The 25,898-nt window shown below is 42.4% G+C and overlaps 5 protein-coding genes across 8 annotated transcripts; 2 read left to right on the forward strand and 3 right to left on the reverse strand.

Annotated features, from left to right (window-relative positions):
* The first annotated feature begins 248 nt into the window (after positions 1-248).
* On the forward strand, positions 249-4,477 carry atp6ap1b (ATPase H+ transporting accessory protein 1b). The gene is made up of 10 exons (XM_084016405.1): positions 249-414; positions 1,272-1,392; positions 1,792-1,866; positions 1,970-2,163; positions 2,258-2,295; positions 2,381-2,466; positions 2,587-2,813; positions 2,916-2,951; positions 3,367-3,604; positions 3,737-4,477. Exons 1-10 carry the CDS (start codon positions 293-295, stop codon positions 3,947-3,949), a joined length of 1,350 nt encoding a protein of 449 aa, XP_083872531.1. The 5' UTR covers positions 249-292; the 3' UTR covers positions 3,950-4,477.
* Positions 4,478-4,801: 324 nt separating this feature from the next.
* LOC311017836 (ciliary microtubule-associated protein 3) lies at positions 4,802-7,722 on the forward strand. Of its 2 annotated transcripts, XM_084016421.1 has the most exons (5): positions 4,802-5,078; positions 5,205-5,303; positions 6,846-6,979; positions 7,059-7,176; positions 7,593-7,722. In XM_084016421.1, the coding sequence occupies exons 1-5, from the start codon at positions 4,929-4,931 to the stop codon at positions 7,656-7,658; spliced, it is 567 nt and encodes a 188-aa protein (XP_083872547.1). In that variant the 5' UTR covers positions 4,802-4,928; the 3' UTR covers positions 7,659-7,722. The 2 variants fall into 2 exon arrangements, with proteins under 2 accessions (XP_083872547.1, XP_083872546.1); XM_084016420.1 differs by having other exon boundaries at positions 4,807-5,078; positions 7,059-7,675.
* A 61-nt stretch (positions 7,723-7,783) lies between these two features.
* Positions 7,784-12,845, reverse strand: taf8 (TAF8 RNA polymerase II, TATA box binding protein (TBP)-associated factor). 3 transcript variants are annotated; one of them, XM_084016413.1, is made up of 9 exons: positions 12,675-12,813; positions 12,466-12,580; positions 11,133-11,292; positions 9,597-9,695; positions 9,443-9,505; positions 9,170-9,294; positions 8,627-8,774; positions 8,340-8,482; positions 7,784-8,239 (listed from the first exon to the last, which is right to left on the reverse strand). In XM_084016413.1, exons 2-9 carry the CDS (start codon positions 12,496-12,498, stop codon positions 8,099-8,101), a joined length of 912 nt encoding a protein of 303 aa, XP_083872539.1. In that variant the 5' UTR covers positions 12,499-12,580; positions 12,675-12,813; the 3' UTR covers positions 7,784-8,098. The 3 variants fall into 3 exon arrangements, with proteins under 3 accessions (XP_083872539.1, XP_083872540.1, XP_083872538.1); XM_084016414.1 differs by having other exon boundaries at positions 12,466-12,583; positions 12,675-12,788; XM_084016412.1 differs by lacking the exon at positions 12,466-12,580 and having other exon boundaries at positions 12,675-12,845.
* A 556-nt stretch (positions 12,846-13,401) lies between these two features.
* On the reverse strand, positions 13,402-14,254 carry g0s2 (G0/G1 switch 2). The gene is made up of 2 exons (XM_084016422.1): positions 14,119-14,254; positions 13,402-14,018 (listed from the first exon to the last, which is right to left on the reverse strand). The coding sequence occupies exon 2, from the start codon at positions 13,997-13,999 to the stop codon at positions 13,652-13,654; it is 348 nt and encodes a 115-aa protein (XP_083872548.1). The 5' UTR covers positions 14,000-14,018; positions 14,119-14,254; the 3' UTR covers positions 13,402-13,651.
* Positions 14,255-16,363: 2,109 nt separating this feature from the next.
* camk1gb (calcium/calmodulin-dependent protein kinase IGb) lies at positions 16,364-25,361 on the reverse strand. The gene is made up of 13 exons (XM_084016402.1): positions 25,232-25,361; positions 23,462-23,573; positions 20,535-20,660; positions 20,369-20,443; positions 20,144-20,282; positions 19,680-19,803; positions 19,497-19,572; positions 19,100-19,212; positions 18,942-19,020; positions 18,475-18,562; positions 17,796-18,139; positions 17,602-17,699; positions 16,364-17,363 (listed from the first exon to the last, which is right to left on the reverse strand). The coding sequence occupies exons 1-12, from the start codon at positions 25,344-25,346 to the stop codon at positions 17,642-17,644; spliced, it is 1,449 nt and encodes a 482-aa protein (XP_083872528.1). The 5' UTR covers positions 25,347-25,361; the 3' UTR covers positions 16,364-17,363; positions 17,602-17,641.
* Between the last annotated feature and the right edge of the window lie 537 nt (positions 25,362-25,898).

The following is a 25,898-nucleotide window of genomic DNA, read 5'->3' on the forward strand; positions in this document are numbered from 1 at the left end:
ATACTGTCCCTTGTATACTATGTGTATTATATATTTTTATATAAAAATAGACAGATAAATTAAGCAAATGTTAGGTATCTTGCGTCCAGACTGGAATCAATTAAACTATTCTTGATTTTTTCTTTTTCTAGATTTGTTCGTGTGACCACCACACAGTGGGCCGAGCGGCGGCCCGTCGCGGTGGAGAGAACATGGGGTTTGGGCGGTGCTGCGAGAGAAGCAGGAAGTAGTTCACATGACTGTCAGCCACTTCGTGTCACGTGAGCAGCGGAGCTTTGCGGAAAAGCGAAAAATGGCAGGAGCTAAGTGCTCGAGTCGAGTGCGTTTAATGGCCTTTGTCGGGATTTTCTCCACTCTCTTCGCCACAGGGAGCTGTGTCGGCCAAGTACCACTTCTAATGTGGTCCAGCGAAGGGTAATATTTAATTATATATTCGTCCACACCAGCTTCTACCGTTTGTAATGCTAACGTGCTAACCTGTTGCTAACTGCTTTCTACTTGTATCAAGCTAACACAAGCTGATGGCTAAAAAGCATCGTTTTACGACTAAAAACTATAGTTGCGACGTTTGTTTTGACGCGTTGTTCTCGCTTCATTTGGTACGTTTGAACTCAACTCAAAAATAGTTTAGTTCAACTCAGAAATAGTGGAAAGGACGCCGTGAAATTCCCAACGCCAAAGCTAATTTTCGACCATGTCTTTGCATGTATTTGTTGCTTCCATACCGAATTCAAATGATCCAGTGATGTACCAAATTAGCCTCCGAGATCTAAATGGATTACACTGCTTTTCTCATTATCTGCATCACTCTCATGCTCATCCGCATCTCGTTTTTAATATATAATAATATTTTTGCACCTGTAAACTTAACACATCACCACAATTATCTAATAAATAGAGCAGACAGGCATTAGGCAGCTCACACTGAAGGACATCTGAAAGTATACTTCCTTATGAGGAGGTTCTAGTTGAGGGTTCATAATGCCAACAAATGTTTTTTGGAAGGACAGATATCTGAGATGACATAATGAACAAGACATGGAATATAAATACACAGTTCCCTTGATGTTTGACTGCTTTGGTTTAACCAGAAATGCATTGGTTAGTGAATTTATTCACTGTTGACACACAAGTTAGATGTTATGTGTGAATGAAAACAACTTTGAAGTCATGATTGCATTCTCTGACGATTGCAATTCAGAACAATTGATAAGATATCACAATTTCTTCTTTTTTTTTTTAAATAAATATATATATTCCTGCATGTTCAGGTTACCACCGCTGGCCTCCCCTGCAGCCGGTCACATCACGCCCAAAGACCAGCTGACTGCCTACCTCACCTCTGCCTTTGGCTCTGGCCCCCACACTGTGCTGCTGTTCCTGCAGGACAAGGTCAGTCCCTGAGCCATGAAAACGATATTCCTGCTCTGCAGCAAACATGGTGGTTATGCCACTGAACAGATTGGAACTAAGGGTGAAATCCAGTGTTAAGGGGAAGCAGTACTCTGAGATTTTCATAGATATGCCTGTCCATCTACTGTAAATCTAGTCCTTGGATATGGACGTTGTAAAGCTGGGTTGTAATCATGTGACAATGTGTACCAGCCTTCTCACTCTGGTGTGACAATGAGTTTGGCATTACTTCCCCTTTGCAGAGTTCCTCTTGAACACATTGTCGAGTCTATTTTCTGGTGGATCATCGTTGTGATTAATGGGCTTGATTGATGTTTTAGTTTGTATTGCAATTTTGCTTTGTAAGTAACATTTGTAATCGTCCTTATTTGTGTTCAGTTAAGCAAAGACGACTTCACATTGTACGGTGGAGTGTTTGGTAACAAGGAGGATAGTGCCTTTCAAAACCTTGAGGTAGGTTTTCATAACTTTTTTTTTTTGTTGTTGTGAGTCCTATATGAAGATTAAGCCGTCGGACTCATTGAACTGATCATTCTTTCCACTCACTCCCTCTCAGGCTGCACTGCAGTCTTCCTCCTCGTCAGTGACGCTCCCTGCTTTAGAGTGGTCGGACTCCTCCGCCGTCCCGGCGCTGCTGCAGGAGAAGCTGGGCGTCTCACCTCTGCTTGTAGACGCAGACACTCTATCACATCTCGGCCTCGACCCATCTGCCAGCAATCTGCTGCTCATCAGCCTGCCTTATTGTACTGAGTAAGATTTGTGTTCTGCAGCATATAAGTCAATGGAAACAATATTTTTTTTACTGTAAATATATAAATGTATTATTTCTTGCTGTTTTTCATAGCTTGAAGAAGTCTTGCAAGGAACTCCTACATGACAATGGTACATTTAACAGTTAAATAGTGAACAAATATAATTATGGTCACCATATAATTTGTTTCTGATACAAATGTTTTACTTTCAATAGATGCAATTATTGGGCAAGTTCTGAGTGTCATGAAAGCCAAAAACGTCCCTTACACTGCGATGTACACAGGACTCCAGCCATCACGAGTAAGATATTCTGAGTTGCACACGAATGATTTCCATCCTCACCCTGCATCATATCCATTGAAAAGTCACACCAATCCATAACAAAATGGAATATATATGTTGATTACTTTATCTCTGCAGGTGATTTCAGAGCCAAGTTTATCTCACCAGCCTGTGGGCCGATCCCTGCTCCAGTCAGCTGCGCCCGAAGTCAAACCGCCCATCATGTTTAATGTATCCGGCAACCCTTGCATAATGCTTTGGGCTCAGAATCTCAACGTCAGCCTCGCCACGGATCCGTTGTGGATCGACCTTGCTGCACAAACCCCTTCCTTGTCAGGATCCCGGTGCAACGGCAGCAACTCACTGTGAGATGGCCAGCATGTTAGCGTTTATTCAAGAGAACTTCAGTCTAGTGTTACTGAAAGGAAGGAAGTCACTTTAAATGTATTCTTCTTTTCTCACTTCAGGCTTGTCCTCAGATATGCATCAGGCTATACACTCAGGTAAGGATTGCCCATTTCAAAAGAATAATTATATATTATGGGAAGTTTGATGAGATGATCAGTACCTCTCTTATATCTTTATTAAATATGTTGCTACAGACATCAGCCGCTTAGTGTCGCACAGACTAGAAGCTGATATCCCTTCTCTACCTTTTTATCATTTGTTATATGGCCTGAAACCGTCTTAAACCTTTAAGGCTTTCCTTATTAAGACAAATATTATTATGGTAATCTTTGAATCAATATCATCACATACATAATCATAGACCTTATTCTCCTGCATATTTGTTTATTCGTTTCACATCTTCTATACAATAGATGAATTAATAGTACCAATCCTACCAATGAGTACTCGTCTTTTACACTGATACGCTGTCTTTGAGATGCTCAGCTACTCTCCTCTGTTGCTCTCCAGCTTTGCCATGAGTCGACGGTTCTATCCCGTGTCCGGAAGGCACTGGTTCACCTTGGACTCCGTGCAGCTTCAATCAAACGGTCTGACCGCGTCTTTCGTCGGGAGCCGCAACATCTACGCCCCCGCGGAGTATTCCTTCCACTGCCAGTCCGTCACCAGCTTCCGAGATGCTCTGCTGGTGCCAAACAACACCAGCCCCAACACCACGCAGTGGAGGCTCAACTTTGTCGACCTCCAGGTACGACTGTAGTGCTGCATCTGACATCCTGCCACTCAATATGCCTGCATCAGCACTTTCAGTACTTATTTTGGATGTGTTTTTGATCATCAGCTGTTTGTTCATTGAGGTCTTATGCGTTTTCTGATGCAGATTCAGGGCTTCGGTTTGGCCAACGGGACGGATTTCTCCTATGCCAGCGACTGTTCGGGCTTCTTCACGCCGGGGATTTGGATGGGGCTGTTGACCTCGCTGCTCATGCTGTACATTTTCGTGTACGGTATACACATGATCATGCAGCTAAACACCATGGATCGATTCGACGACCCGAAAGGTCCGTCGATTTCAGTGCCTCAGTCGGAGTGAAGCGCTCCCAAAACACACACACACTCCTCAGTCCTTCAGTGCCTCCCAGGAGAATCCCTCCTCGCGTTTGGTTCTTTCCCTTTGAAGATATCTGTCCGTCAGAATGACCTTTTCCTCTCATATTCTCTCCTGTAGTCGTCTTTTCCCCAATCCTTCCACGGCTGTCTTTGAGATACTGTTATCTTGCAAGGCACATTCCTTTTCCTCTCTCAATGTTTGCAAGTGCCAAAGTGGATGTGCGTTTTGTACGAGTTGAGTTTGAGTGCTAAGAGATATTTTTGTGCCAGACGCTGGCTGTTTTCCCTGAAATGATAAGCAATAATTTCTCGTGCCAGGTGATCTGTGCCAACACGAATGAGATTGCTGGATGCTGTAGGACCGTGTCAGACCTCAGTTCTTCCTTTTTTATTTTTCACAACTCGACTGTAATTTAAAGACTACTGGTTATAAAAAGAAGTGCCTGTATACAGAGCAGATCGCTGTTTGACTGTGTTTTGGAATTGCCTTACAAATGCATGCTATACATAACCTTGGATAAAAAAAAAAAATCTAACTCTATGCCACAATCCCAATGCAACAATATTTTTCTGAGAAGTAATTTATTTATATTAAAGGCATTTCATACACAATCAAAACATGAAATAACAGTGCGTCACTTCTGCTTTTGTCAAACGTATTTAATGTGCAATTGCCTTGACATGTCCTATGTTTCTAATTGAAAATAAAGATATCTATAAATTGTGATTTTTTTCATTGTTTTATGTTTTCTTTCAAGCCAAACAACCGTGACGCCGACAAGGAAATAATGTCATCAATTTACGTAATTTGCGTAGGCGACCAACCGGTGCGGTGACAACTCGGTTGCCATGGTTACAGCTATTCGAAACACGTCTGGGCAGGTCGGGAGGGAGCTAGTTGTGTGGGAGCGTAACTTTTCCTTAAATTGCCTCCACTTTCTTGCCCACAATTCGCGTCCACGATGCCAGGGCCGCCTGTCCAGAGAGTCCACTTTGGCAGCTGCCAGGAGAGGAGAGTCTTCCCGACACATTACGCACCAGACCGGCTGGGAAACCAAATGTCCCGACAGGAAGCGCCGCACATCGGCCCTGGTTGCTATGACAACCACAAGGTTCGTCTCTAAATTATCTGCCACACGTGTTTGTTTTTGCAGAATAATGTGTATCAAACCATGATTTGCAGGAATCTTTATTATTTATTATAATAAGAGGTCTGCATGTTTTATTTCCCTTCACAGTTCGGAACCATAGTGTATGACTTGGAGAAGACACCGGGGAGTACGAGAGGATACTGTCTGTCAGCGAGGACTGCAGTACGCTTCCCGCCCTGTTGCAAGGTGCTGCATCAAACACATTCACCTCAAATGAGTTTCCTGCTCGATTACGTCACTGAGAGCGCAGTGAAGTAGCTGGAGGTGGCTTAAAGGAGCACTCCTCCATTTTTACGAATGGAGTTCAGTTTATTTAGCCAGTATAGTATGTCAAAAAGTCATAGTGTAGAATGTTGGAAAAACGTTTTAAAAAAAATTCATAGTTGCCTATAGGATGTTAAAAAAAAATCATAGTATAGTAAGTCGAAAAAAAGTTTAAAAAAAAATCATAGTATAGCAAGTCGAAAAAAAGTTTAAAAAAATCATAGTATAGCAAGTCGAAATTTAAAAAAAAAAATCATAGTATAGCAAGTCGAAAAAAAGTTTTAAAAAAATCATAGTATAGCAAGTCGAAAAAAAGTTTTAAAAAATCATAGTATAGCAAGTCGAAATTTAAAAAAAAAAAATCATAGTATAGCAAGTCGAAAAAAAGTTTTAAAAAAATCATAGTATAGCAAGTCGAAAAAAAGTTTTAAAAAATCATAGTATAGCAAGTCGAAAAAAAGTTTTAAAAAAATCACAGTATAGCAAGTCGAAAAAAAAGTTTAAAAAAAATCATAGTATAGCAAGTCGAAAAAAAGTTTAAAAAAAATCATAGTATAGCAAGTCGAAAAAAAGTTTTAAAAAATCCTAGTATAGCAAGTCGAAAAAAAGTTTTAAAAAAATCATAGTATAGCAAGTCGAAAAAAAGTTTTAAAAAATCATAGTATAGCAAGTCGAATTTAAAAAAAAAAAAAATCATAGTATAGCAAGTCGAATTTAAAAAAAAAAAAAATCATAGTATAGCAAGTCGAAATAAGTTTAAAAAAAATCATAGTATAGCAAGTCGAAAAAAAGTTTAAAAAAAATCATAGCAAGTCGAAAAAAAGTTTAAAAAAATCATAGTATAGCAAGTTGAAAAAAAGTTTAAAAAAAATCATAGTATAGCAAGTCGAAAAAAAGTTTTAAAAAAATCACAGTATAGCAAGTCGAAAAAAAGTTACAAATAAATTCATAGTATAGCACATCAAGAAACGTTTTTTAAAAAGCCATATTATATATTATAGCGATTTGAAAAAGTAAAAAAAAATAGTATAGCATGTCGAAAAAAGTAAAAAAAAAGTAAAAAAAAAAGTCATTTTAGCATTTTGAAAAAAGTCAAAAAATAAATAATTAAAAAAAGTCATATTTTAGCATTTTGAAAAAAGTAAAAAATAATAAAGCATGTCGGAAAAAGTAAAAAAAAAGTCAGTATAGCATTTTGAAAAAAGTAAAAAATAATAAAGCATGTCGGAAAAAGTAAAAAAAAAGTCAGTATAGCATGTTGAAAAAAGTAAAAAAAAAAAAAGTCATAGTATGTGTTGAATATAGTAAAAAATAAAGTCAAAGTATAGCATGTTGAGTAAAGTAATTAAAAAAGTCATAGCATAGTATGTCTAAAAAAGGAGGTCAATTCAAGATAAGGGAAAGGATTCTGATTCTGAATACCTGTGGAACATGTCAACTCAACTTTAATTGAATTCATCACAGACGGTGACACCTTCCCCACAACAGTACCAGAAGGATCAAAGCCAGTCCATCGTTCCTCCTCTGGGCAAAACGCCTTTCAACTCAACCGCACAGAGGTTCAAAAGAACGTCATGTACAGCCGAGGACAGCCCAGGGTGAGACAGACACACACACTAACCCAACCCTGAAGACACCGCAGTGCTGAACTGACCCACAAATCATTTTGGGAAACAGGCCTGGGACCTACGCTCATGATGCAGTGACAAACAGGAAAGTGAGCTGGCCGATGCGCTTCGGGCGCCCCGACTGGTCCGGACTGCCACAGATGGAGAAGAAGGCACTCAGGGGGAAGGTACGCTTTTTAACTCCAGAACACATGCAAACCCTCATAAAGCTTAAACCGAGGAGACAAGAACATGGCTGCAGAAAGCAACTTAATATTGGTAGCAGGAAAGTATTCTGATCATCATAGACATGAGCTGACTCAACCTCTTAATAGAAATATTCAGATCCTTCACTTAACACTTACTTATACCACACTCTAAAAATACTCCTCTAGAAGTTAGTCTTACATTCGTATTTGTATCGCTTTTCAAAAAAATGTCAAACTATATAAAGAGTTTGCAGATTTAAAAAAAACAAAATGAGTTTGGAGAATTAATCTGATTCTTAATCCTGGAAAAAAGCATGCAGCTGTTCCTAAAAAAAAAAAAAGAATTGTATGTGGAGCGATATAGAGTAACATAACGGCCTTTTGTTTTCCTTCAGCTGAGCAGTGAAAGGGAGTTCCTGAAGCACAGAAGCAGAGTTGCCTACCTGAGTTTGTACTTTTAATTCTCAAGCCGATGGATGTAAAAGCACCGTGACACCGATGCAAAATGTTGCCTTTGTCACTTGAGTGAAATTGTTAAGAGAAGCTGGATATTTCAAGTTAAAAGGGGAAAAAACAACCTGAAAAATAAACGTATTTTTCTTTAATCACAAAATGACTGGATTCCTGTGTGTGTGTTTGTCTAGTACACCATGATATTGCATACAAACAGACATTACACAAACTTTAAACACATTCTCAAAAATGAGAGTTGACACAACAAAGGAAAGTTCTCTCTTCAACAAAAGTCAGTCCGTATAGAAAAAGCCATCAGCGTTGCTGGTCTCCGCTCCCACAGCAGGTTATAACACCGGCTGTTGCTCTCTGTGGAGGGAATCAATGACCGGACTGCTTGAAGCACCAACCACCGTGGCAAATCTGAGTCTGTTGGTCCACACTGGACTCATTTCTTCCTCCTCACTTTGGGTTTCTTGACCGGCCGAAGGTACGGGTTGTCTATTACGTTGTCCTCGCTGACCTTTGCGGAGGGAACAACTCCACTGGGAGGAAGCATGGAGTTCTCTTTGTCACCTCCTGGATCATCCTGAGTGAGGGAAACGGGGGGGGAAAAGAGGCAAGTGAACTATCACTGAAAATCCCAGACAATATCAGACACTGGGCAAGTTCCAGTAGTAAAGACTTACACTGATGAGGTTTCCTGCTGCGTTCTCGCTGTCCGTCTGGTCGTCCTGTTCAGAGGAGTCCGTCTCCTCCAGAGTCTGCAATTCCAGCTCCGAGGGCAGGAGGGCGCTGAGATATGGAATGGTGCTCGGTTGCGCTGCGATCACTGAACACGCAGGGATGAGAACTTGTGTAAATATGACATGCTTTCAGTAGCAAAACAGACACACTGACATACAGACAGCAAGACAGGCTTTAATGTGTAAACAACATGTTACAGAATACGGCTCCACTTGGTGGAATCACTCACATGGGAAGGCAGTGATGTCGTCTTTGAAGAGGCTCTGCGTTTCTCCGGTCTTGGCCATGAAGCGTGTGAGCGCTCGCTCCACGTCTCTCCTCTGACTTGCTGCCTTTTCTCTTACCACCTGGTAGTCTGACACCGGCTCTCTGAACGTCTGGGTGCAGAACGGAAAACACGCATTCACGTCACTTCCTGCATTTCATCGGTTACAGGTAACGAAGGGCTTGCTGATTGATGCCCTGATTAAAGCGTGTCATTCAGGGAGACGTACATTAGTCACATTTCAACCGATACCGTTAACCAACAGGACAATTTTATGGTACTTTATGCTCACTGTAATTAGAAAAATGTATTCTTTGTTGTAAAATATTAAATCACAACTTCTCAGTTTCAACATCATTATTTATTCACAAAATTGTTATTTATTTAGAAGATTTTACACACCACACAAAATAACCCCTCCCAAACCTGTCCTTACAGTACTCTCATAACTCAGTCCACTAGAAACTACAGCGTTCACCACCCAGCCCAGGGACAGTTCTGACTCACAGGTGTTTTGATGTAGGTGTGAGGGTCAGGGAACTCTGGGAAGTGGCCGGGGATGTGAGCTGGATGTGTGCGTTTCTGTCCGGCTGACAGAGCTTTGGGAGTCAAGGGTGGGTTTGTCACTGGAGCTGAAATTCATGAAATCCAAACACAAAGAAAAAACATTAAGTTCACATCTACTTCAGCTTTCTTCTCTCATCATATTAGAATGAATGTAGAAAGTAAGACTGCCATAAGCAATCCATTGCAACAGTGGAAAGTAAAGTGTCTACTCACGGGCGGTTATAACCATCCTCTGTGATCTCTTGGCGTACAGAGGCAGGGTGTCGGCTTTGAAACCTGCAGTGACACAAACAGGTTGAACAATGTCTTCTGTGTTACCTTGTGTTAGCAATGCATAAATGATATAGTGCTGTCCTCCAGTACCTACCCATTTCAATGAGTGTGACCACTGTGTCTGACAGGGTTGGGATGCTTCTGGCTGTGTGTTCACAATAAGCTTTAGCACACCGACCTATTTCAGTTATATCTGGAAAAGGGACGAAACACATTACGGGGTGTACCCACCAAACGCGATGAAACTTCATCGCGCGACAAGATTACATGTAAAGTCAATGCAAAGACGCGATTAGACGCTTCATCGCGCCGGGCGACGCGATGGACGCGATAGCGTGGCGCGATGGACGCGATGGACGCGATGGACGCGAAAAATCGCTTCATCGCGCCATCGCGGCATCGCTCGAGTTGAAATAATTGAACTTTTGCGGCGAATTCGCGTGAAGACGCGCCGCGACAGCCTATCAGCGTTGAGATCGTCACCGACGTGCTGACGTACGGACGTCCTGGTGTTCCCTCGCTTTTTGCCACAATATTTATATATTATATTATATATTGCCCATAATCAAAGTTGGGGGGGCGCGCGCACACACGCGCGCGCACACACACACACACACACACACACACACACACACACACACACACACACACACACACACACACACACACACACACACACACACACACACACACACACACACACACACACACACACACACACACACACACACACACACACACACACACACCCCAGCTCTTTCACACACAGAGATCTTTTTTTTTGCGATTGTTTATCACTGGGGCTTATGGCCGGCTATGAAGCACCAGTTCTGGGCAGAGCAGCAGCTAAACCTCCCGGTCCTGTACCCTGGTTAGCAGGTCTTCAAACTGGGCAACAGTCAGCCTGAAGTACCGCTGGAACCGGCCGTCGTCCAGGCGCAGCTCCTGCAGGAGACGGTGGAACTCGCCGAGCTCACGCCGCCTCCGTAGGGTAGCATGCACCCAGAACCGACGTCGGCGCCTAGCCCGCAGACGAAGCTGGGAACTTCTCCAGAGTAGATACATTGCAGCGATGGTGGTTATCTCAGCCATGATCGACGAGAGAATGAAATGGCGGAAGAAATGTTGTTGTTTGGGCGAGCTCGTCGCGCGACGCGATGACGCGATGAGGCGTTTTTTGGCATATTGGACCGGCGTCAAAACTGGAGCGTCTAGCGCGACGCGATTTCATTTGTCGCGCGATTAAATCGCGTTCATCGCGTTTGGTGGGTACGCTCCGTTAGTCTTATCAAAAAAAAAAAAAAAAAAAAAAAAGAATAGAAAAAATAAATATGTGGACACTGTGGACAATCAGTCCTGATTTTCTGAACTACTGCCCTTCATCAAGCTTTGTTAAACACGTAATAAAACGATTTCACCTCTGCAATATCTCAAGATGACTTTCTGAAAGTGTATTATTAGAAAGATACTGTGTACCTGCATCTGCCTACCAGTACTATGTATTGAGGACAATAAATAAGACTGGTGAAGGATATAATGGTGAGAGTTGTGCATCTCATTTTGATACACAGATATATTCAAATGTGCATCTCTGGGGAAAGTGAACATCTACTTTAGGATTAATACATACAGCTCTGCATCATCTCGGTGAGCGTCTCTACTGCTGCCTTCTCTGCGCTCTCAAAGCCACACTCTGTCAGGAGGGCACTGACCACAACCTGCAGGGTGCGACGTCGGGCCAGGTGGTAGTTCTCTGCAGGGCTGGTAGCTGCTTTCCCACCGCTCCCTCGCTGACAAACATACATGAAATAACACATATAGCAGGCAACAAAAAATACATCAGACACTTAAAGATCCCCATGAAGAAACTGGTTCATCTCAGCATTAAAGAAATAAACATAAACATATAAGTGAGTAGTAAGGCACAATGCTCTTAAAATAATATAGAACATAATAATACAATAAATGGACTACCATTATAGAAGATATCCGATTTGGCACTAGAACTAGAAACAATTTAAAAGATATGTAATCTTACAATATTTTTTGAAGATATACCTCAATACTGATATATCAATATTATTGTAAGGTTGAATGTTGGGGCTTTTTACTGAATATTAAAAATAAAATCATCAGTAGTGTGGATATAAAAAATAATAGTGTAAAGGGAACAACTAGAACAGGCAATAATTACTAAATTATGTTACGGTAGAATGTATTCCTATACTGATTGAAACGGCAATCAACCATATTATGCAGCTACAGTATTGATGCAGCAAGTGGTCTGTTTGCTAACATGCTAAAACTCATAGAACAACAATATTTCTAATTCAAGTTGACCAACTTGTTTTTTGCTTAAACAGTGACACAGCTGTTTGTCAATCTATTGTACGTCTTTTAAATATCATAATTTCAATATCATAACATGTGTCTTATTCAAATGTATAGAAGTGTGAAGCTGCATCAAAAGGAAAATACTCGCAACAGAACGTGTGAATGCAGTGAATGAATTACATCATTGAATTCACAGTATATTATTACCGAATATTATATTATTCCATTTGCATCGATAACAAATAGATGAAAATGCATTTCAGTGTTGTTTGTCGGTATATTGGTGCCATTTGGGATTAAAGTAACGTCACACGCATGTAAAAAAATGTACTTGAATAACGTTAGCTAGCACTGCTAGCTGACAGGCTTGACTTACAGCAACACATATAGCTACACATTAGCATGCATGACGTTAAAGGATAACAAACACAGCCACACACGACCACACATTACAAACGCACTACAGATTACATGTTATTCAACTTGCCGTTCGGCAAAGGCGGTTATAGGTTACATACAAATGTGCCCACAACGCGCAAAAGTAGCTAACACATACTGACATTTGTCCAAGACTATGACGTGTTCGTTCATATTGCAGTTACAGGCAAATTAACGTTAACGTAGCTAACCTTGTCGTCTGTGATGAAGTACAGCAGGCTCATTGTGGATATAACGGGGGGTTACTTCAAGTTATTTATCCTTGTTGAGAGAAACATTCAGCACAGCCGAGCACCTTCCGGCGGACTGCTAACAGATAGCTAAACATTAGCACGCTACCATCACAACTAAGTTAGCTACATCCTGCTAACAACGGTGAGTATATAAACCCATCTCTTACCGCCAGGGCAATTAGGGAACCTCCCGATGCCACTGCAGGATCCGCCATATGTAATGATTTGTATTATGCTCGTTTAATTTAACTCTATAACGACAAAAACGCGTATTGTTTTCCGACGGCAGCTTTAGCCTAGCCACCGTTGGTAAACACGGTGTGGATGTATGTCGTCATTTTAAGTCACGTGGGCGGAAGTTTAAATTAACCCGCACTATATTTACTGCCGCCATCTGGTGGTTGTGTGTTGAATTACATCTGTGACATTTTCTATTTGTCGCTCCAGGTTTTATTTATTTATTTTTCTCACCGAATAGAATACTTTAACTTTTACTTAAATTATAGGTACTTACTTTATGCAAAGTACATTTTTCTGCAGTAAGGTTCTGAATGCAGGACTTTTACTTGAAATATATTTTTCATAGTGTGGTAATACTAACTTTAATTAAATAAAGGATTTGAATAATTCTCCCCCACACTGTTTGTGAGATATGCTGGTGCAAAGATACAACATACAATACAAGGGGAAATGGATACTGCATACAAAGTGAAAAAAAAATACTGTACTGAGCATTTGTGACACAAGGTAAATTGATAAAAATGGGCAATGGTTAAATGTAGCTTAGTTCATTTGTTGCCTTAATTAACCAATTATTATCATGCCATTATAAGTACATCTATTTAATCTTCTTGCAACGTGTCCAAAGGGCTGTATGTATTCAAAACAAAACATGAATCAGTTGCTAGCTGAAAATAGCTTTATTTCAGTGCAAAATGAATCGATCACACACATTCCATTTTTTCCCAACACATTCATCAAGTCACATCCACAAATATCTGCTGCCCAGCAGCCAGACCTTACTGTGCCCTGCAGTTTCGAGTTTATCTACTCATGTTTTGCCAGTCAACAGGGGCAAATTAATGTACCACCATTACCATCAACATTGCAAATGTTGTGTCTATTCACACCGGGAGGGGATTCTTTAGGAAGCGTGTAAGCGATGGGAGTCTCTCCTCCCAGCAGCTACCAGATGTTTGGCCTTGGCTGTGATGGCTACCGTCTCCAGCACGTCCACGACGTCGAGGGGAACCACGGTGCGTGACTTCATCATCGTCTTCTTCTCCTTCTTCTCCTCCGTGATCAGCCCTGCTGGTGCGTCCTCACTAGTCTCCTGCTCCGCAAACGGCAGGAAAACCGTTTCCACTAGTCCACCGATGACTCCGAGCACTGCCATCGTGGAGCCGAGCACGTAGATCTTCAGCATGACCCGGCTTGGCCTCTGGTTTAGCATCTCCTTCACAAATGGAACGATCTCGCCAATAGTTTCCATAGTGTGCTGTTTTATCAATCTGTTGGAAGGAAAACACAGAACACTGTCAGAGGACTCTTTTCATTTAGTGTTGAAGAACAAAGTAAATACAGTGCTGACACTGATAGGAAGATACTCACTTCGACCCAGTCAAAGATTCGTAGGCAGAGAGATAAGGGCCGACGCTGCAATTTAAACACAAGTGTGGCCAGGTCAACTCCCACAGTGGGGACAGAATGCATATTCATGAGGGCGACCGCGACTGCTTTGTGGAGATCAGGGCTTGTTTGGGTAAAAGGGCGCAGGTTTCTAAGACAACAAGTGACGCAAATATTCCCTGTAGGTGAAACTGTGCATGTGGCATCACATGGGGTCAGCATGTGTCGCAGCAGATATCTCAAAAAAGACCTCCAGACGTGAGGATAAACATTCAAATACATCCCATGTTACTGAACATTGAACGACATGAGTGGATGTTACGTGGCTTTGTTACCATAAACATTGATCCACATCAGGAGAGCTCGGCTAGTGTCCAATCACAGTATGTGCCATATGTGACCATGGAGCTGATCATGGAGCGACGGGAGATTGCAAGGGGGGGGTTTAACATGTGTGCGTCTTCGTCTGAAACTCTCTGCCCTTTGACCTCTCTGCCCTTTGACCTTCAAGATTTCACTGTCACGGACGATCCTCAAATGTAGGAATAAAACCATGCCAGAGCTGTGGCTCGCATGATCTCAATGGTTTGGTGTAATTTGGTCATACATCTCAGTCCGAGTCCTCTCAAGTCACTCTTTTACTCGGGAAAATACTTTTTTAGTCAACAACCAATAGGTGCACTCTCTCCAGCACCAAACAGGAAGCAGCGAAGCAGGTAGACGGTAAACATGGACTCCAGGGAGGCGCTAGAACCTGAATAAGTCTCTGTTCACTTAGAATGTGGACTTTTCCTTTTCATGCTGTTTTTTTTTTTGGAACAAAACACACGAGAGCAGCTGTGGCCAAAAGCTGCTTCATGTTCTTCTCCATTCTTCCATCTGTTTTTTCTTTTTGTACATTTCCACCAGGAGCAGGATGGGAAAAATGCTCAAAAGGTAATATAAGTAATCCTGCAAATAGTGAAACTTGCAAGATCCCCAGTTTGAATCGTATTGTCTGCGATTTAAAAACTGACCTATGACATACTGTCTTCACATGTGAGAGGGTGTCAGACCTTTCTGTCAGAGTGAGTGGGAGGCACGAGTTGTGAAATGTGTCTGATCTTTGTCACAGAGAGACACGTGCGATCAGCTGGAAGTGGCCCGACTCACGAGAAGTCTGCGTGTCGGTTCAACATCTGCACACCAGATTTTTATAGACGCCGTAATCCAAGTTTGTCCTGACAAAACAATCAGAAGGCAGAGGTGAATAAATAGGTCAGGCAATGCACTGGCATTTTAGTGACATCCTGCAGCTGTGGTCCCGACATACAGTTACAAGTCCTCTTTGTCCTCTTTTAAATGCCTAAACTTTAGTAACATATTCTATTGCAAAATATGCATTAAAAAAAATAAACACAGAAAAGAAAACAGCAGCTGATGGTGCAATTACTCTCTCGGCGGGTAATTGATCAACATTTGAACTTTTGCACAGCGGTGATGAAATGTGGCCAAATTCAAGCACAACCTTTCCCCCCCATTAGTCAGGGAGTTTCCACAGAGGTTGCAGGTAAAATCCCCATCATTACTCTGTCAATAAGGTGCTCTTTGAGCAACTCACTCTGGATTCCGGGCATTTATATTTACCACTGCTGGGAAAAGATTCAGACCCTTTGGAGACCTTCGCCCCATATTTCTGTCTTCTTCTGCTTGAATGGACAGTCTGTCTCTACGCTGGAATTCACAGAGTCAACAGTGTCGTGGTTGTGAGTGAGTGTGTGTGTGTGTGTGTGTGTGTGTGGGGGGGGGGGGGGGGGGGGGGGGGGGGGTTGGGGGGGGGGGGAGATGTGAAAACTCTCTCGATAAGCCCTCAGGGGAGAAATGGGTAAGTATACATTGGGTTTTTGTGTGATGTTTGAAGGAACCTAAAATAATCACTCACACACACACACACACACACACACACACACACACACACACACACACACACACACACACACACACACACACACACACACACACACACATTTCAGTTTCATTTTGGGTCATATTATTTATCTATTATTTATGATAAGTGGGCGGTCATTTCAGTCTGTTTCGTTTTCTAAATTTCTTCTCATTCAGAGCCTTGTTTGATATCAGTTTGCTACTTATTTACTATTAATTATTCCATTGCCTCAAAATGATATATTCTTCATGGTTGGTGTGGAGTCATATCTCAAAGAAAAACGAGAAGACAAATCAAATGACAGGGATGTTAATGCAGATTTTGTTCAGGCTTTATTTATGAATATAAGGTAATCCATCACAATACATGGACTAGATCGATATCAAAGCCACAAACAGCTGGAGAGACCAAACACAGACTGTGTGGAATGAACAATCAATAAGTGGAGCAACATCTATTACAGTGAATATAATAGCTATGAATTGGCAAATTATGGAGATGTACTTGTGGCATTTACACTGTTAACGATTTATCAGTTTCAACATTTATAAAGTTTTTTTTTGTCCGTTTAGCTCTTCTTATCATCATATACAGGTTTTTTTAAAAAAAGGAAGAAAATACGTTAGAAATTAAAAAAATAAAACAGACAACATAACAATAACAGGAAGGACGAAATAAAAATAAGAACTTTACCAGAATAAATTAAACCAGTATGGCTTGTTCAAAGCAGTAAGCATGCCGATTCCCCCCCCCCCCCCATATATTATATTGCACTTACAAATGTAGGATTGCTAACGAGTAATATTTTACACATGAACACTACTGCATTGTGTGTATTTTCTCAGACAACATGGAACCACAGTCCTAATCAAACCGAGTGTGCGCTGAAGAATGAACCCTCCGCCTGTTTAAAAGCCAGCGAGTGTGACAACGCCTTCGTGGAGGTCAAGGGTCACATCGTCACGAATGCTCTGGACCATCGGCAGCAGGCGAGCGAGCCCCTCTCTTTAATACTAACTGCCCTGTTTTACTGAAGTCTACTCTGTGCATCTGAGTTAAAGTGAGTCTTGTGCATCTCAGTGTGTGTGTGTGTGTGTGTGTGTGTGTGTGTGTGTGTGTGTGTGTTTTGTCGGGAAGCTTCACAGGCACTCTTTCCAAAAAATGTTAATTTCCCCCGCTGACTGCGTGGACCTGGCAGACCGCTCAGGTCCGTCAGATGATCAACCACTTGTCGTTCACAGCACCGGGGGGACCGCCGACACAAAACAGCTGCATGCTGAGTCAGCACAGCAACACTGACCTGCAGAGGGCAGAAACACACACACACACGGTGAGACACACACATCGACATCGCTGCTTGTTAAGTGTGTAAATGTTGCTTATACAGGAGAAATAAGGGGGATTGACGTGTTGGCATTTATTTATGTAGCTCAAATCTTGAAAAGTGGATATTTTTTGGGGGTAATGCAACTATATCCAGTACTTAAAAATCCAATCATAACTTGTATCTCAATGAAAGTGGTGACATGCAAACCTACCAAGTTAAACGTTTACTTCCACGTAAACTTCATGCATCCTTTACATGACCGAGCAAACTCCAGTCTGTAGAGTCTTGCCGCTGCGGTTTTTGCCGTACCTGAAAACAGAAGAGAAAAGTGTCATAAGCGTTCCTGCTGCCGTATCAGAAAATGCACACAAAAAAATAAATAAAATCCACGAAGCAGCGACCGACCCGTTGAGGTTGGCGGGCTCCGAGTGGTAGACGTTCTTGCCCTGCTCGGCCATGGTGGGCGCGTGCTGGGGGCCGGCCTGGCTCTGCGCGTTCTTCAGCGTGTGATAGTGGCTCTTGAGTTCGACGGGGCTCGTGGGCAGCGACATGTGGATGGCCCCGTTGGCGTGTCTGTTGACCTCCGTCAGCTTGGGGTCGAACTGGTCCGGATCGAAGCGTTTGTGGCTTTTCTTCGGGGAGGACACGTCTATCACCTTGATGTCTGGGATGCTGGTCTGCCTCAGGACCAGCTCCGAGTGGGCCAGCTTCTTCATGTGGTTGATGGCCACTGCCGCGTTGTAGGCTTGCTGGGAAGTGAACGTAGACGGTCAAACAGGGAGCCAAATAGCATTTTACTGCTTGTTACTGTGGAAGATGGAGGTCGGGACTTTGCTTCTGCTTCACCAAATCTCATCATATAATAGGTTCATGTTTTAGGGTCAATTTACTGCTGAAGTGCACTTTGCTTCCCCTGGCAGTGAAAGCCCTCCATCAGCCATCAGTGGCCTTGATTACAGAGCAATATCTTATTAAACTCTCCTTAATCAGGAAGGATTTAGGCAGGCACCCGATTAATCTACTATAAACTGCAGTTCCTTAAAGGGATTACCGCACCGGGCCAAGAAATCAGCAGAGGACTGACCTTCCACTTGGACTTGGCAAAGTTCTTCTGGATCTGAACGCTGACGGAATAGTAGATGTCCTGACTCCGGGCCGTCTTCCCGATGATCCTGGGAAACGGATGACGTAACGGGACGTTTAAATACAAGGTAGACGTTAATCCTGAACCCAGATCTGTGACCTCAACACTGTGAGGATACACTCCTGTACGTCATCCCTTCAGTATTTCTTTAGTTGGTAGTTACACAAAAATGTTGATGACCTAATAATCATGCACAGTTACAACAATGTGTTGAATGTTTATATGAGATTTATATTAGTTTAACTATGTTGAAGAAGCCTATGGACATTTTGTTGTGGGGGAAAAAACAGCCTAAATGCTCAACAACGATTTATTGCTGTTATAAATTGAGTTTAAGGATTGGAAAACTGTATAAAACACTTTAAGAGTTTAATACATCATAACCAATATCAATGATTGACACTCACCAAGGATGTCTAAGCGCGAGATCGGTGGAGTAGCGCATGCTGGGATTCTTCTGCATCATGTTACGGATGAAATCTTTAGCTGCGGATCAAAAAGTTACACATTAGTGCTGTGAATAAATCAGCAGGCGGTGAGGATTAATGTCTCAGCGTATAATCACCAGATTCAGAAATGTCGTCCCAGAAGGGAGAGTCAAACTCGTACTGCGCCTTCATGATCTTGGAGAAAAGTCTCGTCTCACTTTCTTCATAAAAAGGCGGATATCCACAGAGTCTGAAACATAACCATTTATTATCCTTGAGGAAAAACATGTTTATGCACTCATGCGTGCGAGGTTAACCGTGTGCATAGCGTGTGACGCCCACTAGGTGGTGCTATGGCTCAGCCACTGCATGATCATTCTGTATTTAGGTTACTGTGTCATGCCTGACAGTGGCTTTTAATCTGAAAATCCACTTAAGAAAAGAGAACACGGAGCCAATGTACAATCCTAGGAGTCTGTTCTCCGTCTCGGTCTACTGGTGTGTGCACTCGTTCATTGTGGCTTTTATACTTACAAGATGTAGGTGATAACTCCAATAGACCAGCAGTCCACCGCCTTGCTGTACGGCTTCTGTGCCAAAACTTCAGGAGCTGAAAATGAGGGGAAAATGTCAAACACCGGCATGAAAATGACATATTAAGTGTTCTTATATTTCTCTGACCCATTTAAAGCCTCGTCATTATACACGTCTCCTTACCTACGTATCCCGGGGTGCCGCAGGCCGTCGACATGATGTCATTGTCCACCATCTTGGAAAGCCCAAAATCACTGATCATGATCTTAGAGTTCTCATCCTGGCTGTAGTAGAGGATGTTCTCTGGCTGCACGGGGACAAAACACACCGACGTCCTCAGGCAAGAACACCTCAAAAGTGAATTATTAGAATAAAAAATATATATATTTTACTTTATGGAAAAGTACCATTGCTGCAAGTGGAGCTGTACCACTTAAAGTCATACAAATAATAAAATAATACAGCTCATAACCCTGTTAAACTATTCAATCAAAAGGTGCTAAAGAGCAGAGGGATTGACTCTTTAGGCTCTCAACATGGTGACAGCAAAAAATCCTTTTTCCTGTAATGTAGTTATACTTTAAACACCTTTGTGCTCAAGCTTCAGCCACCAGACGCACGCCTTTGTTTCATCGTCTCATTCGTACCTTGAGGTCGCGGTGCACGATGCCGTTTTCGTGCAGGTAGCTGACGGCCTGCAGCACCTGCTGGATCACGCTGCTGGCGTCCTTCTCCGAGTACACGCCCCGGTCCAGGATCCGGTCAAAGAGCTCCCCACCGGAAACGCTGGCAAGAAGACACGCCAGCATCAACATGTGAGCTTAAATCCCAGTTTAATGATCTATTATTGAATAATAATAATAAAAACTCACAGCTGCATGATGAGATAGTAGTGGGTCCGACTCTCGTAGAAATCCTCCATCCCCACCACGTTGTCGTGGGTGATTCTGTGTAGGAAAATAACAGTACGGCATTAGTGAATCCACACGCTTGCAACACAAAAGAGAGAATATGCGATGGAAGTTGGAGGCTAATTACCTCCTCAGCACAGCGATCTCATTCTCCAGATTGAGGTCTCTCTTCTGTTTCTTCTTCACACACTTCATAGCGAACATCTTCCCCGTCTTCTTCTCCTTCACCATGTACACCTCGGAGAACGCCCCGCTGTTCGGAAGGAGATGGAAGGAAGTGTTTTTTTTAGTACCAATCCCATCTATCTCCTCAATATAAAGCTGGTGCTTAGCTTAGCTTAGCACAAAGACTGGAAACAGGGGGAAACAGCTAGCCTTGATCCGTACAAAACATCTCAAAAGCTCTAATTATGAGCTTTTGAGATGTTTAAAGATGGGTTTTGCTCCCTTCAGCTATAACCAGTTAACATGTAATCCCGTTGAAACGCCTCCTGTTGTGTTTGTATGGATTTTAACATTTCTCCGTGTTATTCCTCCGTGTCTACTTGCGTCACACCGGGAGGGAACGGGCCTCAATCAACCGGAGCTCATCAGAATAGAAACAAACACACGGCAGAAATAGCAATATCAAGGGGTTCAATTAAGGCTGGACTGAAGATCTCTGTGGGCTTAACTTCTCACATGTCAGAGGCTTATTATTCTGCTCCTCGCGGCTCTGTTCCCATGCTATCTTCAGCGTTCTCTGGGAATAGTTGTTCCACCAGGAGGATTAGGTGCTTTATCCCTGACGTAATAGAAACAGAGGCGCAAAAGGTCAGAACCTGAGCGGGAACAACCAGCTCCTTCAGTACAGTACAGACCAGGTCACAGACCAGGTCACAGACTGATGTCAAGGGCTGTGGGCAGACAGGTGTCAACACGGCCCCGACGGATTCATGGAATGAACTCTGCTGATGATCGACATACACGTCTGCTGGACGATCCCAGTATTCATTTAACTTCTTCATCATCCATCTTTCATGTTTCCCATTAAGTGTATGTGTAAACACACACACACACACACACACACACACACACACACACACACACACACACACACACACACACACACACACACACACTGTCTAACTGCCTAAGGGAGGCAGACAGGAACAAGCTGCTCCCACAGCATCATCACGGCACTCGGCATCCAATAGCTCCACTGATGTCTCCTTGGTTACCGCGGCTCATTTTCTGACTCAGATCTCCTTGAAGCTTATTGTTACCCTCAAGAGAAAATCTTCAATCAAGGCCCTGAATAACTGCCACATAACATCCTTTTACCAACAAAACAACAGGGCAATCAGAAATCACTGGCACACTTTAAGTTGAGTCAATTCGGGAGGTTGAAATTCCACACGCGTTAACGAGGATGATTGCTCTGTGCTTTTCCAGAGTTGCGTTGAGAATCGGCAAAACAGCTCGGAGAGTTCGGTCTGTTGAGAACCTTCAGTATGGTCTTTTCTCTCTCTCTTGGTTCCTTGTCTTCAATCATTATTACAAACTATAACGCCTCATTTTGTCTTGAAATTGATTTGTTGATACTGAGAATGAGGTGTTATGGAAATAAATGCATCCCGTCTTAGCCCATTTTTCCATTAAACTCCCAGAAAGTGTTTGGAAATAAAAGACTAATAGGGTCTCTTTGTTTTTTTAACATCACGTCCTGTACTCAGGAGGGCCTCGCCTCTTTCACAGTCCGATCGCTGCTGGAAACCTCCCAGCAGCCTCCTCTGCCCTCAGCACAGACCCCGTCTGTACGATCTACGACCTTTATTTACTGTGGGCATCTGATCCGAGTTCCTCACCGTCATCACAAGAGCTGTATGTCCTTATTTCAAATGGCCGCGGGTGAACTTTGAGATCGACATCAGTTTCCTTACTTTGAGCTCGCCTTTTTCATTATTTATTAAATCAATTCATTATTTTCTTGATTCATAGAAAATAGTGGAAAACATCCATTCACAATTGTTTAGTGCAACCCAGATTTAAAGAATATTTTATCTTAAAAAACTAACTTGATGTTTAATGATTTAATGATAATTAAATGATCAAAAAAGGTGTTGATTTGTTTTTCTGAAATCAAACAATCATCTGAACTTTTGACATTCTTTTTGTGTGAGTGTCCTAATTCAATGACATTTAATAAATGTCAGTTTATACTGTTTTTTTTGTGAATGAATTGCTAAGCTGACTCACAGCCGGGCGCCAGCAGGAAAGCTAGACTGGCGAAGCCAACAGCTTAGAGTGTTGTTGTCTAAGACCTCAGTCGGGTAACCTCCACACGGCCAATCCAATCAAACCAGTAATCTGTCCTCCGACTCAAACAGCATGCTGGGAGTCTGTGAGCACGCCACGCACACGTTTTACCCCCAATGTCACTGAAAGAAAACATCCTGCATCGCTAAATGTTTCCAGAGCTTCTAAGAAACGCAGGAAGACGTTCAAAAACCTGAACGGGAAATTAAAGAGCTCAATGAATATGAAGATATTATTTGAATTGTTTGAACTCTACTGTCACTTTACCTTCTGTAACACTTTAAATGTTTATTTGTTTTATACTGTCTTCTATTATTATTGTATCTTGCATCTCCTACTGATGCTTTTGTTATTAGCATTATCCCCTTTTGCTGCTGTAACCCTGTTAATGTCTCCACTAATCACTAATACATGATTATAATGATCTGACATCTCCCAATAATAATAACTGAGCATTACATTTTTGTATTCAGCATAAAATATCATGCAGGACTACTTTTTTATAGAATAAATATGTTAAATAAGTAATTCTGTGGTCTGTTTTTCACCTTTCAGAAGAATACAGATAGACTCACTCGCATTATTGCATGTTTATTTCATGGATATAGAATTTTGGTTATGAGTTACTGAATCAAATCGTGGTTTACAGAATCGAATCGCCAACTTCTGTATCGTTAATCGAATCGAAGTGAAGCCAAAGATTCGCACCCCTAGTAAATAAACAACGCTATCATACATCGAGTGAAGTGTACTTACGATCCCAGCTCCTCCATGATCTCGAACACCTCCTGGATGTTTTCGGTGACCTTCTTCCACACGTGGTCGGCCTCTTGACGACCCATTTCTGCAGACGCTTGGACACAGGTTTCTTTCAGAAGAGAAGGAGAAAGACAAGAGCAGGCGTCAACGCCGCAGCTCCAGAGCGCTCCCCGTCCCCTCGCGGCGAGCGACTTCTGCAATAATCCCGGTTTATTGTCCAGACTGCCTCATGATCATAATCATAAACAAGAAAGTCCTCTGGGATTATGGAGGAGTCGTGGTAGAGCAGGTTGTGAAGGTTGTCTGCCGAGCTGCTCAGACTGTCTGCAGGGAGGACGAGCAGATGAGTCCGATGTGTCTTTGTCTGGCTGACTAAAGGTTAGAGACACTAATCCACGCCGGAACTGGCACACGGGGAGGACGTCAACACATGTGGACTCCAGAATAGAAATAATGAGGCAAAGCTGTTGCCAAATTGTTAAAAAAAAAACACCACACACAATTCTGATCATCAAAATATTCAGTTCTAATGTTGAGAAAGATACTTTGCTGAATGAACGGACATTTCTCAGGATTAGGAAGAATGACGTATCCAATATAAGGAGGATTAGGAGCACTTGAAAGGAGCAGGTTACCCAGTTTGTTTCCCCGTCCTCTCTGCTCTTATATAAGGGATTAGTAACTGTTGATCTGCAGAGCCGACCTTGTCACAGGTATAAATACTGCAGTACAACCGCAAAACCACTTAACTTTAAATGCAGAACACATGTCTTAAGTGGAGCCAGCGGTGGAGGAGAAGCAACACCGTGTGAATCCAAGTACAAGCCTGGCATTGAAAATAAGTCAAAGTCAGGAAAAGTACTTAAAGTAAAAGTACTTAATGTATGGAAAATGGTCCCCTGTCATACTATTATAGATCATTAGATTATTAATACTCTACAGATGTGGAGCACACACTGAACTACTGATTAATGATTATTTTTTATTATGGATTATTTTCACCGTTTATCAATCGATTGTTTGGTTTGTAAGAATTTGGAAAATAGGAAGAAATTGAAGACTCAAGTGAAGTACAAGTACCTCAAATGTACTTAGCCTACTTGAGTAGATGGAATTAAGCACCACTGGCAGAAAAGGAGGAATTTTAGACTTAATCCCTTGTTCTTCTATCCTCATGCATCCTCATCATCTCCATGGATCCACATGTTGCAGCACAATCTATTCAATCCTATATCTGTGCCGCCATGGAGGAGAGCTGATGGGGAACATCTCCAAAACAACAACATCTCGTCTCAAAACTCATCTGCACAGTCAGATCCTGCAGCGGTGGATCTGACTGTGATGCGGTTCCTGTTGTTGTTTTGCATTTCGCATCTCATTCTCATTAGCTCTGACTCTGACCCGCAGCTTTTGTTTTTGTTGTTGTTGTTTTTTGTTACTCTGACGCAAACACATTAATGAAATGATAATAACACAAACAGGCAGAGAGGTCTGACAGCAGGCTAACGGACGTGTGGATGGTGTTATGCAGTTGGCTGCGGCATCCGGCTGCGCAAAGATTCCTCTGCGGCAAAACGTGCGAGAAATGAGATATTGAGCTGCAGCTGGAGACATCACATATAACAAGTTTGGACTCTGAATGTGAACGCAGAAATACAAGAAAACGACGCACCGCTGGAACTGAAATAAACAACTAGATCTGCATGCATGCAGTGAGTGATCCACTTGGTAAATAAAGCGGTTCTTTCCCCCCTGGTCGAGACTCACCTAGAGACTCTGCGCTGGAGGAGCTCCGCTCTGCCAAATGCTCGCCGAGGTGTGGACGGCTTACTCGGTCCGGGAGCCGACAAATACCTGTTGTCAGGTCAGAGATTAGATCCATGGAGAGAGCCGAGGGGAGGGGAGGGGGCGCGGCCGGCGTCACAGCTGCTCATCGGGACTCCGCTCCAGCCGCGCTGCCGCTGCGCTCATCGTTTCTACGCAGCTACAGGTTTTCACGTTCACATTCATTCAAAACGGAGGCGTGAGCGCGCGCGTGCACGCGCACTCGCACGCGCACCCCAGTTTGGCAGGAAAAAACAGATGCACATAAAAACGGTTTCGGCTAAATTGATGTTTATTAATGCATTATAACAAGGTATTTTTTGTATTGATTGATTATATGAGCCATTATTGTTTGTGCCTAAAAATAGATGGATTAACTAGATATAATGTGTTCTTATTGAAAAAGAAGACAGCTTTACTTTTTGTCATAAGTGTAAATTAGAACAAATTGATTTACAGATGTTTTCTGTTCTAATTAGTGCTTTTTAAATGATCATTTCTGGGCTCATGGGAGAAATAATCATGTTCAACCTAAATAGGGTGATGATAACCCAAACTATTCACCATTACTTATTAAAACAACAAAAATACGCCATTGCTTTAAACGTAG

Source organism: Eutrigla gurnardus, assembly GCF_963514095.1.
Source record: "Eutrigla gurnardus genome assembly, chromosome: 8".
Classification (NCBI taxonomy): Eukaryota; Metazoa; Chordata; class Actinopteri; order Perciformes; family Triglidae; genus Eutrigla; species Eutrigla gurnardus.

Coding starts and splice junctions, on each gene's coding strand:
- LOC311017836 (XM_084016420.1), top strand. CDS start 4,929: ATGCCAGGGCCGCCTGTCCAGAGAGTCCACTTTGGCAGCTGCCAGGAG. Junction 5,304..6,845: donor GCTTCCCGCCCTGTTGCAAG/GTGCTGCATCAA, acceptor AATTCATCACAG/ACGGTGACACCTTCCCCACA. Junction 6,980..7,058: donor ACAGCCGAGGACAGCCCAGG/GTGAGACAGACA, acceptor TTTGGGAAACAG/GCCTGGGACCTACGCTCATG.
- taf8 (XM_084016412.1), bottom strand. CDS start 12,722: ATGGCGGATCCTGCAGTGGCATCGGGAGGTTCCCTAATTGCCCTGGCG. Junction 9,696..11,132: donor CACCGAGATGATGCAGAGCT/GTATGTATTAAT, acceptor TCCCTTTTCCAG/ATATAACTGAAATAGGTCGG. Junction 8,483..8,626: donor CGACATCACTGCCTTCCCAT/GTGAGTGATTCC, acceptor CTGCGTGTTCAG/TGATCGCAGCGCAACCGAGC.
- g0s2 (XM_084016422.1), bottom strand. CDS start 13,999: ATGGAAACTATTGGCGAGATCGTTCCATTTGTGAAGGAGATGCTAAAC.
- atp6ap1b (XM_084016405.1), top strand. CDS start 293: ATGGCAGGAGCTAAGTGCTCGAGTCGAGTGCGTTTAATGGCCTTTGTC. Junction 2,296..2,380: donor GGAACTCCTACATGACAATG/GTACATTTAACA, acceptor TACTTTCAATAG/ATGCAATTATTGGGCAAGTT. Junction 2,952..3,366: donor GCATCAGGCTATACACTCAG/GTAAGGATTGCC, acceptor GTTGCTCTCCAG/CTTTGCCATGAGTCGACGGT.
- camk1gb (XM_084016402.1), bottom strand. CDS start 25,346: ATGGATCTAATCTCTGACCTGACAACAGGTATTTGTCGGCTCCCGGAC. Junction 20,661..23,461: donor ATCATGGAGGAGCTGGGATC/GTAAGTACACTT, acceptor CCTTCCGAACAG/CGGGGCGTTCTCCGAGGTGT. Junction 19,804..20,143: donor TCGTGCACCGCGACCTCAAG/GTACGAATGAGA, acceptor GTCCCCGTGCAG/CCAGAGAACATCCTCTACTA.